Below are 18657 nucleotides of genomic sequence, written 5' to 3'. Positions count from 1 at the left end.
ATGGAGACAGACATCTCCAGGAAAAGTGATTATAAAGACTGGGAAGTCTCAAAATCGGCCACCTACAGTTGTCACCTACCCAGCATGGCTGTGGTGTTGCTTAAGGACATAAGAATAAAGGGTTGAAACTCTGGTCCAAGTCTGAAGGTTAGAGAGCTAGCCACACAGAGAACAGGGAAGACCTATGTCCCAGACCACGCAGTCAGGCTGGGGAAAGGTAGAGCTTTACACACACACACACACACACACACACACACACTTCTTTTTCCTGTGTAGACCCTCAGTGAGTTGGTTATGACTGCTTACATTGAGGAAGGCTATCTTTTTTATCCAAAATTCATGGTCATCTTTTTCTGAAACACCCTAAAAGACATACCCAAAAGGTTTAAGCAGTTATTCATATGTCTGTTATCTCAGTCAAGTTAACAAATAAAATCAAGGATCACATCACTTACATCATAATTCAGTGCTTATCAATGCTATGAAGTTTGAAAACTAAAGTCGTAAGGAGGAAGAGAGTGCAGAAAAGAAGCTGCTGAATTGTTAAATATTTTAAAATATTTTAAGACATAATAATAATTTAATGAATTCTTTAAGGATTTCATACACCGAACTAATGATCATACTCACTCACCCCTCTTCATATTCCCCACTCCCCTGCCTTTCCCCAATTTTGTGTCTTTTTTATTTATTTATTTTTAATAACCCATCAACTATAATTTGTGCTACTGAAATATCCTGGATATAGGACCATCCACTGGACTGTGGTCAACCACCAGCAACTAAAACCTGAAAGAAAACTGACTTTCTCTTCTTAATAGCCATATATTCTCTACAGTTCTTCATTTAGCAGTGGAATCTCAACACACACACTCACTAAAATGTGGACTAGCTTGATACTCTGCATATCTTGTGCAGGTTACCACAGCTGCTGTGAAGTGATTCTTGTCATCTCCATTCTTCCCTGACCTCAGGCTATTACAATATTTTTGCCTACCCCTATCACTAAGGACCCTGAGCTTTGGGGATGGAGCATGTGTGTGTGTGTGTGTGTGTGTGTATGTGTGTGTGTGTGTGTGTATGTGTGTGTGTAGAATTCTCAGTTGCTTGTAGAATCAGTGTTAACACAGGGTAGGAAGTCCAAGAACCCACTATAATCTCACCAAAAAGTAAGTCGGATCCCAGAAGTATCCTTGTATCCAAATAGCTATTAATTTCAGAATAAGAACCAGGCTTTTGAAAGAAGATCTTTTGATGCCCTTTTTTTCACAATTTACCTATTTTTCTAATTGAGTACTCTGGCAGAGATAAGCTCATAGCTATCCTAAATTCCCACATTTCATCATCATGCTTCTTGTCCTGGGCTGAAAAGTCTTTTTTTAGTAGCATATTCCTAACTGTAAAACTCTGGAGTCAGTGAGGGAAAACTGAAACAAGTACTTCAGAGTGTTGCAAACCCGTGATAAACTTCAGCCTCATGAATGAGGTGCTATTTCTGTAGTGAGGCCACGACTGTTGTCATCACATGCATAATGGGTGGATTGCAAAGAAAACAGTTAGGACAGCAATACGCTTTCTCCACAAACCACAGTTAAATTCACTGAAATTACACACATCCTCAGCACAACCAAAAACTGACAAAATGTACAAATAAGTAAGTAAGTAAATAAATAAATAAATAAATAAATAAATAAATAAGGAGATGAGATGCAGTTCCTCAGTGCTGGCGTAAGAGTGGGCTCCCACGTGACAGGAGGTCTAACAGATACTACTGTTCCTGCCAGTTTCTACAAGTGATTTCTTCCAAGAAACTAAAAATACTTTGTGCATTACATTAGTATCTTTTGATCTTTTTCCTTATAAAACTCCTTTTAGTCTTTGGAAATGTCATACATGGGTACATTGGTCCTATCCATCACGTCTCCCCACACTCAACCCTCACAACCCGAGTCCTTACCTAACTGTGTGTGTGTGTAAGTATATGATGTATATGTGTATATATAAGTGTGTGTCTATGTATAATACACATATAGTATAGTGCTATAGATAGAGATATATGCTTTACCAAACATCCTTATGATTAGCTGTCTCTCCTCCCTCCTCTGCCCTTCTCCCTCACTCCCTCCTCACTTAAGCTTTCCCCTTCACTCCCCTTGGCATTTTCATTCGTCCAGTATAGAACTTTATCTTCACATATACCTGATTTAACACTCTTCCCTCTCTTGTAATAATATGCATATCACAAGTTTAGTACTTCAGTGATTTCAGTGTCCACTTAACTGTCATTGAGCATCATTAACTATGCAGTTAATCATCACCAACTGCCACTATGCTAAGGAGCCATCAATGCTATCAAAATATGCTGAAGCTTTTTATCCTCTGCTGCATAGTAACTCCTTGCTTACTATCCTCCTGGCTCCTGGTAACCTCCCTTCTCCTTCTGTCTCGGTGATTTGCTTACAAGGCTAGGGAATTTTTTTTATCCTTTTGTGTCCATATTATTTCACTCAGCCAAACATTTTGGAAAACATTCATTTGTGCTGTAGTGTATAGCTTAATTCCATTCCATTTTAAACCCAGAGTACCTTTGTCTTAACAAAAATACCATACAAAAATGCCATACATAACAAACATTAAAACTTGCTTCTTGGGGTTCACAGTGAGAAGTCCCAGACGATGCTGCCAGTGGTCTGGTGTTTGGTAAGAGCCCCACTTTGGTTCACAGAGGATGCCATCCTCATGGTCTTCACGAGTTAGAGGAGCAAGGCAGCTCCCTGGAGCCTCATTGATATATTCTCATCCCTTTCGTGGCGTCCTACAACTGCACCGGGTGATACCATAACACACCTAAGCACTGGGCTTTGTTTATGGTTGGTGGACATTTGATTGACTGCTTGTTGTTACTGACTCTCTATGATCATTGATGTACAAGCAAATCTTTCTGCCCCTACTTTCACTTTTTTGGAATAAAGCTAGCCGTGGGATTGTGGGTCCTATGGCAATTCTCTGTTTACCTTGTAAGGAACCACCATACATTTCCACAGCAGCTCCACATTCCCTTCCCATCAGTGGTGCTCCCCTGCTCCGCTTCTTCCCACTTTCCCCTTCACTTTCCATTTACTGTTTTCTGATTTCTCGGGAATAGCTACCATAGTAAGTATGAATGATAGCTTTTTGTAGTTTTAGTTTCTCTCTTGGCGTCTAGTTGTGTTGAGTATCTTTTGAAATGTTTATCAGACATTTGCGTATCTTCTTTAGAGAAGCATCTTTCTTAGCCTTTGCTCACTTTGGAACTGGACTGATTGGAGACTTTCCTTTGGTTGCTGAGTTGTGGAGATTCTTTATATATTGTGCTTGACATTGTGTTTCTTGTCCCTTGGACAGAATACTGTGGTGCTAAGGTTCCTTTTATGGAGGACATTGAAATAATTCTGTTTGATGTTAACAAAGCCATCTCTCAATGTAAGTTGTCTCTAACATTACCAACTGTTAAGTGTCTTCTTTGATAAGCATTGGCATATAGACAAGAGATAAGGTCCTAGTAAGTTATTATATGCAAAATCCCAGCTTGGTAATTATAAAACTGAAGTTATTACCATTAAGGGAATGATAATGTTCAGCTTACCAAATTAAATTCATGGTAGCATGGTACTCATTTATCAACATATTTCTCAACGTCTTTCCCAATTCTCTCTTCTCCTTTTGCTGAGCTCCAAAGAATTTAAAACGTGCCTCTTTGGATGTACATTAATAAGAAAGCTGTTGCGACTTGAGGCTCAGTGCCTCTTGTTTGGATGGTCTCTTTTTAAGATGCTGTAACTCAATTAGAAACTTGCAATTTTTGTTAAAGAGTGTCCCTTCCTCCAATTTTATAGGCTTCAAGCCCACAAAATCCACATGTGCCTCTGGATGTTTCTTCCATCTGAAACTGTCTTTTAGTTAGTGAATGCCACTCTGCTGGGAAGCCAGCTTGGGGTCTGCTGAGTGCAGTTATTTATGACAGGCTTTCTTCGTTGCGGGGTTTGTGCTCTGGAGTGCCAAACTACCACACTTCTTACAGATGGAACTAGGCCGTGAGTGTTTCTGGGCAGCAGCCCCAGCATGCTCTGTTGTCTTCTGCACTAAGTTCTATGGGTACATAGTGTTTGCTTAGCACTAGACACTGGGAAGAACATGTCAACAAATTCTGGAATTGTACATCCAAATTGTGCAAAAAATGCATGTCCTTTCATGCTCCACAAAGAGCCATGAAGAGACATTTGTGTTTGTACAGTGGAAGCAAAGAACCATTTGTAGAAATCATGATGAATCTTTGAAGCAGCTTCTCAGTCTCACAAGGGCCTTCTGACCCTTTAACTGAGTATGATTTCATTGGGGGAAAAAGAAAATTTTGATTAAAGTTTAAATATGACCATATTATCTCTTGTTAAGATGCAAGATATTAATTTAAAAAGAATCATCGATATGCGTAAACTTATTTTATATTATAATATAATATATTATATTATAATAATAATTATAATAACTCACATGATTTTCTAAGAGTGTATCTGAGCAAGATATTAGCACAGCGCCCTACTGAGGCATCATGTATATATATTTTCTTCCTCTTGCCACTTCTCTTTCTTTTTCTTCTTTTCTGTTTTTTTTCTTTTCTCTCCCTCAACAATTCCAAACCAAACCCACTACTTGGTTCAGAGCAAGGTATGTATGCACCAGAGGGTACCGAAGCATTGGCTACCAGAACCCAGTCACTGCTGTAGTCATCTCAGTGGGCACTTGGGTATACCACAGAATCCGGAGTGAGTTTGGAAGTTCTCTGTGAATGGGTAAGGATGATAACATTAGAAACTAGAATCCATATAGGGAAGTGCATGGTGCAGTTAAGTATATTGAGAATAATGGGGAATGAACTGCTTATCAATGACAGAGAGCATAGTCACAAAATGTGGATAAGAGAAGAAACAGATATGATGTTTGTGATGTTGGCAAGTAGAAGTATTGACATAAACCTAGAAACTTCATTACTTAGAGATATAGACACCTATAATTGTCAGTTCTACCAGGGCGCCATGTTCCACTGTGTCATTTCCCTATACTAAAACTAAGTCTGGAAATGAACAAGTCACAAGTTTTAAATTAATTATGGCAATTATAGCTCATGCCATAATGTTCTGTGCAGACTGAGACACAATTACCCTGTTGTCCAATGTATCCACACTGTAAGTATGTCCACAGTGTACATACATCCACACTGTGTATATCCACATTGCGTCCATCCATACTGTATGCACATCTACACTGTGCATCTATCCACACTGTATGTATGTCTGCCCTGTATATATAATGAACTGCATGTTCAATAGCTACTTAGGAAGACATTGATAAGTTGGCTTTTAGGAAGACTGCTCAAGTATTGCTTTTCTTGGGTACATGTAACACTTAATGGTAGCCGAGAAGAGCAAGAGTACTGAACCTGGAAGTGTTAATGTGCCAAACAGAAGCCATCAAGTATTTTCTTAAGTGAAAAGGCAAAGGTTTTCAACATTATCATACGCAGATGACATGAAAAACAGGCCACAGTGCACATTTTCATACATATATCTGAGAATGTATCCTCTAAGAATCAGAAGAAGCACTATCATTGAATCATGAAATTAATCTTAAATTATCCACTAAAGTTAGCCTCTACCAAGGGAAAACCTTCATAATCAATAAATATCTTTTATAACAAGAAATTACATTAAACTCGAAAGTCAGTGCATATACTACTGAGAACAGATGTGTGTGTGTGTGTGTGTGTGTGTGTGTGTGTGTGTGTGTGTGTGCGCGCGCGCGCTGGCTATTGAGATTCCTAGGGAGGAGTACTAAAAGCAAGTGACCATGTCCACCTGTATGTCACACAGATCATGACATTCAAATTCTTTCCTAAAAGAAGCTGGTAATAGAATAGAGAATGTCTGAAATATCTTGGGTCCACAACTAAGCAAGTGCCAATAGAATGATGGAGAAAGGAAAAGATATGGAAAGCCACAACTGAGGGCTCCAGCTAGGGGCAACTAAGCATCAAAATAAATATTAATGAATTATAGTCTTCTAAATATAATAGGAATGTCTCAGTCCATATTATAAAAGTGACTAAACATCTGGTAGTGTAAAAAAGATAATTATATAGTCTCCAAGGAGTGCCACACAAGACACTTATTAATTACAAAGGTTTTCCACGGTTTAGAAGGCCAGTTTTAATGGAAAACATATGCAAGCCCATTCCCAAGTGACCAGAATGATTATCTTTATTAGCAGGACAAAATGAGTTCCTATGTTAAAATAATCCATTATCACTTGTGATGTCGACATTTCCATCCCAAATGTCAACATGAAAAAAATCAAATAAACCCAAATTTTACAGTACTTGTTCTAGTTTCATTCCTGTTCCTGTGATAAAATGCTCTGACTAAAAAAACTGTGGGGGGAGAAAGGGTTTGTTTTAACTCACAGTTAGTTCATAGAAAAGAAATCAAAGTGGCTGGAACTTATGCCAGCCGGTCACATCACAGCCACACGTTTACCTGCTTACCTGTTTGCCTGTGCTCAATTTGACTTCTCTACTCTTATCCAGGCCAAGTCCCTTGCATAGAGAATGGCACCACCAAGAGTGGGCTGGGTCTTCTTCACACCAATTAAACTAGCAGTCAAGGCAATTTCCAATAGACTTGTACACAGGCCTACCCAATATTAATAATCCCTCACTGGCAATATTTTCCTCAGGTGATTCTAAATTGAGTCAAGCTGAAATATAGAGCTAATTAGCACAGTACTCTACAAGAAAAACTGCCTGTAATCAATAAATATGTCAAAGTTAAAGATCTCCTCAACCATTTGGGTTCAAAGGATTACAGAAATGCTAACTATGCAACACTGGCTCCTGCTGGACAGAGGAAATTTTTAGAATCAGTGAATGGTGTTTGCAAGATTGCTCAGTGTGTAAAAGTGCTTGTCATTCAAGCATGATGACCTGAGTTCAAAACCCGGAACCCACTGTGAAAGGACAAAATCAACTCCTGGAAGGTGTCCTTTGGCTTCCACACATGCTATGGCATGCAGGTGCCCTCACTTGGGCACAAAAACAAAATGCATACATATATACACATACATATATACACATATATGCATACTACATACAATACATATATACATACATATGCATTCATCCTACACGTCATATGTTTATAATACACATATACACACAAAACATACATTCACACATGTATAATAAATTAAAATTTAAAAATAATAACCAAACGGAACTAAAAGGTGCTGGTGTTTAGTACTGCTTTCTTGGTTTTTGAAACTGTCTATAAAAGAAAATATCTTTGTAGAAAATACAAAATGTAGTATTTACAGAGTACTGAGGATATGGTCGACAACTTCCAGATAACTTTTTAAGCCCATAAAGCCTTGTTATCATACTGACATTACAACTAATCTGTGTGTCTGTGGTTGTTTCAGAACAAAATAAAAAATTTTAACTGCTAAGGTAATATTTAGCTATTCAAATCGCCAGGGTAAGGACTTTAAGTGCTGCTGGTGGATGATCAGGACTGTCCTGGGATGAAAATAGATTTATGTATGGCTGCTTTAAGGTTTCATTCAGTTTCTAAAGTACACATAGATTGTGATATCACTGTTCAAATCTCTCCTATAAAGACATGTGAAAACTCAAATAACACCCCTCACTAAATCAAAGGAGACAAGTGGAAATGACACTGGTCCTGTGACCCAGAATCACTGTGAGAGGAGCTGGAGAGAGATAGCTCAGTGGTTGAGAGCACTGTTGCTCTTTAGAGGACCCAGGTTCAGTTCCCAGCGCACACCATGTGACTCACCACTGTCTGTAACTCTAGTTCTACAGGATTCAACACACTCTTCTGGCTTCAGCAGGCACTGTCTGCAGGTCATACAAAACATGCAGGCAAACACTCATACACGAAAAATAATAAAAATTAATTTATAGCTCTAGTGGCACAGTGAGCTCTTTGTGCAGAATACTTAATATGGAAATCATCAGGACAACTGCAGGAGAGCATGTTGGGTAGAACACACATTCCCTGGTGGCAACTGAGTTAGTCACTTCATCTCTGCTTGGAACAGTCACAATATATTTTGTTATCTTCTCAAGGAGAAAAAACTGAGTATCACACAAAGAACTTTAAATCTCATGATTTAAATGCCATGTTGGAGCAGGGGGCTATCCCCTACACTTCAGGAAATGTGGGAATCTTTGTGCTTGCTTTTGCCACTTCCCACACAGTCCAGCAGGTGGTAGCCTAGGCAGGGACAAATGTCATCCTTCCCTTTCCCCAAGTGACAAGCAGATCCATTTGAAAACCAGAAACTCTGTTGCTCTGCCTTCCCTTCTCCACACAGGAAAAGGTTTTCCAAGGTTGTTCTCTGGATGTGTACTAGAGTATAGACCATCTATCACTAGAGTATAGACCATCTACCATTAGAAAGAGTCCAAACAAATACTGTGTTTACAAGTGATTGATCATGAGATATTCTGAAGCTTTCCTTGTCTTCTTTGTGATTTCCAGAAATTCCTCTGATTTTATATCTCTTCGCCTTGATTTCCATGACATGGCTTTGGGGAGGACTGCACATGGCCTACAGACACTTCTGGATGTTGGTTCTCTTTGTCATTTTCAATAGTCTGCAGGTAAGCCAAACCTTACAGGCAACATGCATTTAATGAATGCAAAGCACCAAGTATCGACATTCAAAACATAAGAGTCTACATATAGGTGAGTTTGTGAGCACAGTGACATACATACAATGCCTTAGAATAGTGTGGTGGGAGTTAAATATTTAACATTTGAATATGGCAGAAATTCCAAATTTCTTATCATGTACATGTAAGAAAGGAACATATTTACTTGTTTCTTTTCAGCAATATTGAATAACTGCAAGAATGTGTTCTTTATGGATAGTTATAATCAAATGGCAACCATGGAGAAATGATCCATATACATGGGACGTATATATCTACACATTAGTTCAATTGAGCAGTGAAACTGATAGTTAAACAATCTCTTCTTAATGTTTAGATATTAAAATATTTCAGTGACTAAAAAATTATTTGAACCCTTCTCAAGTCCAGTATTGACAAGTTTGAATTAATTTTACAAATATGTTTAGGTAGTATAACTAACTAAGCAATGTAGCTACAGCAAAAATTTAAGCTGACTTTTTAGTGCTTTTGTGACATGAAAAGATGTTACATTCAAATTATCAAATGAAACAAATGGACACATTTTTCTTACTTTCCAAAATGAAAAAACAAACTCTTAGACTAAAATAATCCACTAAAATTACCAAGAATGCTTTTACATAGTCATTATTTTGTTCACCGTTTTATAAAAATGAGTATGTACATAAATGCACACAATTAGAATCATAGCATGCAGCTGAACTACGATTCAGTGGTAGAACATTTATGTAGCACAGAGGAGGTCCATGGGTCACTACCTAGTCTTAAAAGCAGAAGAAGAGAAGAGAAGGGGGAGACAAATTATTTAATCAGAATGCAGCTTACATGATGACATTTAATCAAAGTACATTATCTGGTTAGGAAGGGAAAACCACAAAGTGACCTAAAAGTTTGGAGTCTAGAGATACGTGGACACCTCTGCATAAGCACAGTGGGACTTTACTGACACTATCAATACCTAGAGAAGGACTGCCACACCCCTGTAGGACTGATGGCTGAAATGAGTAAACCATCAGCTCTAAGATATGCCACAGCAGGTGACATTTACACCGAGTATTGTGAATTCGAAGGGCATTTTCCTCTGCTTGTACCACCATGTACTCTTAAGTGGAAAGGTAGGACATTAGGCCAACATTGGATACTTATGTTCTAGCAGAACTAAGATCAAGGTCCACACTGATAGCCTGCTGTTGTATGACAAAATTTTCCTGAGGAGATGAAATACATCCCAGATAGGGAGAGTCATGACAGACCAAAGAATGGATAACACCATAGTTCAACTTGGTGAACCAATGAGTTTCATTGGGGTTACTTAAAGAATATAGGTGAGGGGTTATTTACAGTAGGACCAGAAATGATTAAAGAAACAGCTGTATTACAAAGGCCAACTCTAGCATGGGTAACAGCTCACAATAGTCAGGAACCTGGAACACACTGCATAGTCTGCAGGTAGCTCAACAGGTTAGAGACTCTTTTTCCCAAGTGCCTCAACTGCTTTAAATCTCTTCTAAGAAGGTCAGCTGGTTTTTGCTTCTTCCAGGAAACTGATCTTGACTGAGACTCTTCTTAGTAACTGGGCTCTGTTTATTCTGGCAGGGAAGGGCCTAGTGAATCTGGTCAGTTTCAGGGACTTCCTGAAGCTATTTTTTAGTTGATTAGCTCCTTGTTTAAGCAGCTTCCAGGCAGGATGGAATGTTTTGATCTCAGAGAAAACTGTTACACAAGACATTCACATGTATTTTTACTTGGCAGTTGCCCTGTGGTACACGGGTGTAGTTCAGTTCTTTAAATATTTGCTGCAGACGTTTAAAAATTGAAAAACATTGAAAACCTGAACTTCTGACTTACAAGGTAATATGTACATGGTGGTGCTTTTCAAGCCCCAAGAAGAAGCCTCTTGTGTCAAGTATGTGACTTCACATTACATGTGGTGTGCTTTATTGCCCATAACTGAATCCATAACACCTTCCATGTTGTTAAACAAATGAATGTGTGGCTGCCTGTGGACTATTTCAGGCTGAGAAAGCCGGGTTAGCCAAGGCTGTAAAGGAGAGTGGTTCAAATTGTCTAGATTAAGAAAATGGTTGATAGGAGGAAGAGAGGAGACAAAGTTCAGGTTGATATAAATACCAGCTTCCCATGCTCTTGGAATGCTTGCCATCAGCCGTACCCAATACGAAGCCTTGGATATATTGATTGTTTTGCCTTGATGGATTTTATTGCCAATTTTAATCTTCTTCTCCCTTTGGATGCGGGTGGCATGTTCATATGCCTGTGCTTACCCTTTCAGAGAATGACTGGAAATATTTAGAGTGGAGGACTGAAAAGAGCCACTGTGAGTAAGCAGGCTGTTGTCATCAGGACTATGGGTATTAGGACAATGGTGAGGTGGGGGCAGTGACAGGTTTTAGAACCGTTGAGATTTCTTCAGTGATTGAATATGAGAATGTAAAGTCCAGGGGAGGAGCATCATTGAGAAATCCCTGACTTGACTGCTAAGTGGATGTGGTAGCTCCCTGTGATGACATGGAGACCACAGCTCTGAGAAGGCGCAGAGCTGGCAAGGTTTTGGAGACACTGGTAATTACGGCAAAGTTTTTGACTGAGTGTGTGGAGATTCCAGTGAAAGTGAGCACAGCAGAGAACCAGGCTGGGAGTTTGGAGTGGCAATAGAAAAGAGAACTTCAACAAGAAGTGGTACCTACCCCATGGCTGTGAAAAAGACAATAGGAAAAGAACTTAGGAGCAATGTGACTTCATGGGTGACTCCAAAACTTGTCTGTGCATTCAGGGTTCATCCACTGTGTGAAGGGGGCTGTCAGTAGGCAGAATGTTAGGCCTTACTGCCGGAGCTGCTGTTACAATATCTGAGTGCACTCTGAAAACATTTTTGGATGATCAGGAATGTATGGTTTAGGGGCCACACTTTTAAATGTTAAAAAAAAAAATGTTAAAAGAATGTTTAAAAAAAGCAAAAACAAACAAACAAAACAAAGATGACAGTTTGAGATGAGGCTGGTTCACACAGAGAATTTTGAGCTTTGTAGAAAGAACCAGGAAGACTGACAACTGATAACAGGCTCTGGTGTAAGATCAGGCTGAGGCGTGAAGAACAGAGCAGGGGGCTTCTCTAAGAAGAAATGTGCCCTGCTAGCTGGAGGAAACTCAGTGGTCGAGAGACTGCTGCAGCTGAGAGACAGAACTTGTAACATCCCCTACTCTAGCTGAGCAACAAGGCCATGTGTGGAGAAGTTCAAAGTCTGTGGACTTAAAGGCAGTTGTGAGCCACCCAGTAAGGATGCTGGGAACTGAACTCAGATCCTCTGAAAGAGCAGTGTGTGCTCTTAACTTGTGAGTCATCTCTCCAGCATGAGTTTGTCATTTGTTAGTGGATTCATGCTACTATTTATAGATTTGCTTTCTTAAATTACTTAAGCCAAAGTATATCCAAATTTGTTTAACAATGAGGGAGAATAATTACCAGGCTGATTCTTGGCTGGGAAGCATAACTAGAACCTCATCAATCATTAAAATGCTGAAATATTACTGTGCAAACCAACTGAATCTATTTCATGCTTCTATACATTTCATAACCATCCCCAGATTTCAGCCACAGAAAGGCTAATGCTTAACTAGTCTGGGAACCCCCATGATGCTTCCCCTGCAAAAGACACTACAGCACTCGGATTGGGCAATGCCCACACTGTAGTTACTATTAAATGTCGCAGAGCACTGCAGCTGCCGGCTTCTACAATATGGTTCTGTCTAATCAAAACCAGTCAGAACAGTGTGATATATATCACTTATTTCAGATTTTCTTCTATGTTTCTTGCACTGTCTAAATTTTGGTGGATGGGGAAAATTTAACTAATGGACTACAAAGCCAAATGCTTCCCCATTCTACATTTGGAATTCCCACTTAGCACCCAGTGTAGTTCACTGCAGGTGTCTGCTTCAATACAATACACATTTAGTCATAGCTGCTTTCTTTGGAGCATAAACAGCTCTTGGGAAATGAGCATTGTTAAAATAATCAGTTACAGAGAACTAATTGTTTCAAGACACTCCCTTCACCAGTACATTCCAATAGCCAAAAGGCCAACAGTAATAAGAAATGTCACTTTGTTTCCATTAGAGACTTAGCACATGAACTATTCATGAAGAGTGAAAAAGCAGCCTTCCCAGAAAAACCTGGAATAAACATGTAGAAGCCAGGGAGGCTGGGACTCTTCACTGATTTATCCCAGAGCTATGTCAAGTTCACTCAGGGAAAAGGAAAAGAAAGAACTACATTTATTTTGTATAGTAAGATTCAGAGAGTCTAAATGAATGCCTTATGCGCTCTTCAAAGCTCCCTGACGGTCTCCATAACTTTTCAAATAAATACACAGAAGCTGAGAGGAGCAGGTGTATTTTAACGTTTCTCCATCACTTCTCACCAAGCTCTGCGGGGTTTGGTACCATATGGTCTGATGTAACGTCTGTTTATGTGAACTTCTTACTCCTTTGACAATGAACTACACCCTCACAGAAAGCTGCAGGATTCACTCTTTGGCTAGAACTTGCTTTTCCCAACATGAACATTTGCTTCTGATCTGCCAGAAAGAATCCAATGTTGTTGTAGGATCTGGGTCACCTGTGGCCACACAGACAGTACTTCCTGAAGCTGGCTCTGTCCTTCTGAAACAAGTGCCTCCGTTTCTCATGCCTCCACCTCTTTCCATCCTATCCTTTAGTCTGTTTGTTCCTGCCTTTTTTATCCTGGGCCCTCTATACCAACCACTTTAAATTCACTTTAACCATGTAGCATGGTCCATGAGTGTTTACCTGGAAAAGCACCTGGCATACTGGGACACCCTAAGCTGCAAGCCTACCAGACTTGCAGTAACCAAGGTGCAAATGTCTCTTTTAAAACTGTTTTTTTTTTTTCCAGTTGGTTTGTTGTTGTTGTTTGTTTGTATGTTTTGGTTTTGTTTTGGAAAGCATAGTAAGCAGTAATGTGTGAGACTAGTTTATATGTAGTCAGTCAGATTCTTTCTCTTATTTTTATTAAATATTTTCCCAGGGTCTAAAATTTTATTATTTTTTATATTGTTCAAATTCTAGTATGGATAAGGATGATTTTTATATAAATACTTGTCTACACACGTTTTTTTCAGTAACATTTAATGTTTGACTGTCAGGTTCCCTAGAATGAGCATAAAACTGTCAGTCAAACTCAGTTCTGCTCCCATCACTGGGTGCTCAGAATCACACCCAGGGCTTTAGGCAGCGTTAGCAAATTTTCTACTGTTGAGTTATATATTCTAGCCCTGCAACTTTAATTCTATTCATTAATTTGACATCTCTGAGCCCTAAGTTCTAGTTGCCTATTTTCTAAACAGGTGTTGATTATAGCCCCAAGTTGTGTTTTTGTAAAAGTATTGTGTGAAAATGTGTGTATATATGTATATATGTATATGTATATATAATTTACAAATGATGTAATTTTTATAAATGTAAAATACTGTAGAAAAGTTTGTCTCTTGAGGTCAGAGAGATGGGCTGACAATCTTGTTGTTCAAGTCTCCCATTGGAGGACTGGGTCCTTCACCCGACCCCATAGGTCCATCTGTGTTGCATGCAATATTTAAAAAACGGTGCCTGGTCCAGCTTGTTCCCAAAGTGCCACCATTTTTCCATGGCTCTGGTTCCAGATCGCAGCTCTGGCTAGCTAGAAACACTGGCCCTGGCACTCATGAGACGCCAGCATGGGGGATGGCTCTGCCAATCCACCACACTGTCTCCACAAAGCTCAGCTGAACCCCAGACAAAACCCGCCATCCTCGCCGTACCTCATAGAAATGAAGCTCTCAAAGCTTAATAATTAACCAATGGATTTATATTTGTGAATACTCAATTAACAAGATGCTTACACAATTAAATTTGTCACCCAATACCTAACCTTTAGATATAAATTGTTATCCAGGACTGCTCTTGACCAGTTTGTCCTCCTCCAAGATTGCCAGTGTCCTCCTCTCTCCTCCTCCTCTTCCTTCTCCTTCCCACTCTTCCTCCTCCCACATTAGCTCCTCCCCAGTTACCTAGCTTTATTGCAAATGTGTGTGTGTGACAGATGGGAATATCCCACTACACATCTGTTCTTGGCATCTGACACAAAGCTCTTGTGTGTCACTGTCTATGCCTTAAGATTCAAGCAAGTGATGTATAAAGTTGACACGGTCTTGTGCAGTGACTGTAGGTAAAGAGGAAGGACAAGCTAGGAAGTAGAGCCTCCACCCCAACATCATTGAAATGCAAATGGTTAAAGCAACATGAAACCTCTGAAGAGAAATGTTTGAATTTCTTCTTTCCTAGTAGAACTTGGTTTTCCTTTGGAAGGTGTGGGCCTATCTTAACTTGATCAGTACAAACTGTCTTCAGGCTTTGTGAAAGTTAACCTAGTTATGCCATCTCTTGGAGACAAACTCAGATGAAAGTTTTTTTGTGTCTTCTGGAAACCATTCCTCCCTGCAGTCCCTGGTTGTCATCTCTTCACTTCTCAGTCCTTTGAGAGTCTTGAATTCTTAACCTTTAAGGCAGCTGCTTTCTGTTCAGTTTCCTAACCCTCCACTCAGGCACAAGTGGCTTTAGCAATGCCAAATGGCACTGTAGTTCTCTTTTAACTAGAACTTTCTTTGGTAGATTTGAACTTCCCTATCTGGGGGAGAAAGTCTGGAGCATGGTTCAGGGTGCTACTGTTACTGTTCATTAGCCAAGAGTCTGACTGAGAACCGCAACATCCCTAGAACAAAAACAGACACAAAAGCAAGCAGCAGTAAACACGGGGTGTCCTTCTTAATGGACTTCCTTGTCCCTAGGGTTTGGCCTCTCAAGTACCAGTTATTTTTGATTGTTCTCCAATGCCTTCCATTCACCATTTTGCCACAGTCTATACATGTCTAAAAATATTTCTCAGCTTGCACAGTTCTCTTCCAGTGACATTAGTCTGATACTATCTACTCCATCAGAGCCATCAGCAAAAGTCTAAGTGGATTCAATTCGAAAAAATCTCATAAATTTTTAACTGAAACTAAATGCATATTAATAAGTGGAGCTAGTAAAAATCACTGCAATCCATCAGGTATTTAGTGACTACAGTTAAGACATGTGCCCTGACTGAACTGTAATCCAAGGATATTTGTTTTTGCAACATCATGTAGTCAGAGGGTGAGGTACACTTGCTATTTATCACAAAAATTAACTAAACAACTCTATTAGACCTTAGAATCTATCTCAATCAATTGCAAATTTGCATTCTGACGTACTGACTGCAAAATGACCACATCAAAAATTGGAAGAAAAAAATAGGAAGGGTCACCAAAATGTCTGAGCAAGCCTGGGGCTGAGTTCCGTCCCTGGAGTTCACAGTGGGGGGAGAGAATCTACTCTCCAAGCTGTACATTGACCTCCATGTGCATGCCATGGCACAGGCACCCCACACTCTCACACTCACATCATATGTACACGTGCAATAAGAGTAGATACATGTCTCTGAGTGTGAGCCACCTTTCCCGGAAAAGTGTAGCTCTCCCTCCTCATCACTGAAGCCTCCCGTTACAGCAAATGGAAACCATCACAGAGAACGACAACTCGACATAATGCAGAGGTCGACAGACAGAGGAAAGCCCAACCCTATGTGCGTCACAGTTCCTGTACCTGTGGTCCAAGGAACATCACAGAAGAGGGGCCAGAAAGCCTGTAAGAACCAGAGGACCAGGAAGTAAGCTGTGGGAGAGTCTGTCCTAGAAATGGCTGCACAAGTAAGAGGAGAGCAATAGCAGAACTGACAGACATGTGAACATGGGGGGAGATGTTTCAGGGTCTTAGCCCAAGACAAATAACCATAGACAACTAATGGCTGCTGGGAGATGGAATTAGCCTCCCCCAGGGATGAGCCCCAAGCTGCCCTCAGGGCAATGATGTGCCCACTTCATGGGCACCGTACTGCTTAGCTACTATGTCAATCTGTGTAGTAAACACATTCTGACTTTAGCTTATCTTAAGCTGTTTCCAGCTTAGTATAGGTTTGTAGGAGTGTAACCTCATCATATGTCAAGAAGCATCTGTATAGTCAAGCACTACAAAGGAGGTGAATGATAGTTGACTGGAAATGTGATACTTAGGAAAATGTAAATACCATTATCAGCTCACTACTTTGTTACAAATTTTTTACTTTTTAAAAAATGATTGTTACTTCTGTCTTAGTTTTGGGTTTTATTGTTGTGAAGAGGCACCATGACTAAGGCAACTTTTACAAAGAACATTTAATTGGGTTGGCTTAAATTTTCAGAGGTTCAGTCTATTATCTTCTTGGCAGGAAGCATGGCAGCATCCAGGCATATATGGTGCTGGAGAAGGAGCTGAGTGTTCTGCATCTTGATCCAACTGCGGCCAGGAGCGACTGTCTCCCGGTGTGGGCAGAGCTTGAGCATTAGGAGCCCTCAAAGCCCAACCCCCAGTGATGCACTTTCTCCAAGGAGGCCACACTTCCTGATACTAGCACTTCCCATGGACCAGGCATATTCATACCACCACAACTAGCATACATTAATTATTGACTCTAATGGGTTCAATTAAAACACATGACCCCAATTCCATCTCTTGTCTTAAGACTATGGCATTTTGTGTCCATGTTAGTTACTTGAATAAAGCATAATAAAGCAAAGACATAGTACTTTGTTTCCTAGAAACAAAGTGAATGCTAAGATTACTAACAGCAGCATATGGAGAGATGGCTCAGCAGCTAGAAGCACCCATTGCCCTTTAGAGAACCTAAGTTTGGTTCCTAGCACCCATGTCAGGCAGCTCCCAGGTGCCTCTAACTCCAGCTCTAGGGGATCCAATGTCCTCTGGACTCCTTGGCCATCCCGTGCCTCAGTTTATGTTATAATAACAATCATAACATCACTGAATCATTAACTCATTATTATCCTCAATACAATTCTCATTCATAGTGAAATGTCCCTGAAAAATTATATCATTTGTTTCCTTGATTCTGTAACTTAACAAGTCTAAATAGAAGTAGCCTTAAGGAACAAATCACATTAGTGAATAAAGTTTCTGTTACCCACTCAGGATATTTGAAAGCACTTATTAGGAAAAGGTTAATAGACTGGAGAGATGACTTCATGGTTAAGAACACTTGCTGCTCTTCCAGAGGATCAGAACTCATGACTCAGGACCCACATGATACAGGCAGCTCACAACTATCTTTAACTGTAACTTTAGGGGACCCAGTGCCTCTACTCTCCATGGGCACCTGCACTCCTATGCTTACACCCACGTGTACACACATGACAAAGAGTAATAAAAATAAATATTAAGAAAGAAAGTCCAGAAGTGAATATGACTTCTGCCTTTAAGGGAGAAGGTGAAGGTAATGTGTATCCTTACGTCTATGACAAGGCCCGTATTCTCTCTCACCTCACTAGTTTTCCCATTCTACAGGGCCTACACTTTTAACTGCTAACTGCCTTTTACCCACATGATTCTACCTTCATAATGTAAATTTAAAATAGAACTCAGGCTGGTAACACATAGGCTCAACTTTGAGTAATACAAAAATCAGGATAAGATAGACCTCACTAGATAGAAGGATATGAGACACTTAGAAACTAAGGCAGGGCTATAAAAAATACCAAACACTGGAGCCTATGATCCAGGGTTATTCACATCTAGGAGAAGGCCTTGCTGAAATTACCCCAAGGCATCATTCACTGAGGTAAAGAGAGAGAGGCTGAGGTTGCTTCTAAACACTCGGTGGTGCTTTAATCCAACTCCACTCTTCCGGTGCCTTTAACAAAATACTATTTTTCTATAAATATCTGTTTATTTTGACATTACAGCAA

At 39.8% G+C, this 18657-nt stretch overlaps 1 protein-coding gene across 1 annotated transcript in view; it reads left to right on the top strand.

The window, feature by feature from the left end:
• The window catches only part of Adgrv1 (adhesion G protein-coupled receptor V1), a 543344-nt gene that overhangs the window by 479782 nt on the left and 44905 nt on the right, over nucleotides 1–18657 (top strand). The window contains exon 87 of the mRNA XM_028760109.1: nucleotides 8595–8716. Within this exon, the coding sequence (XP_028615942.1) occupies nucleotides 8595–8716 (122 nt within the window). The remainder of the gene's footprint in view (nucleotides 1–8594; nucleotides 8717–18657) is intronic.

Source organism: Grammomys surdaster, unplaced genomic scaffold (assembly GCF_004785775.1).
Source record: "Grammomys surdaster isolate TR1022 unplaced genomic scaffold, NIH_TR_1.0 126391, whole genome shotgun sequence".
NCBI classification, from domain to species: domain Eukaryota; kingdom Metazoa; phylum Chordata; class Mammalia; order Rodentia; family Muridae; genus Grammomys; species Grammomys surdaster.
This window is presented reverse-complemented; position numbering and strand designations above follow the sequence as displayed.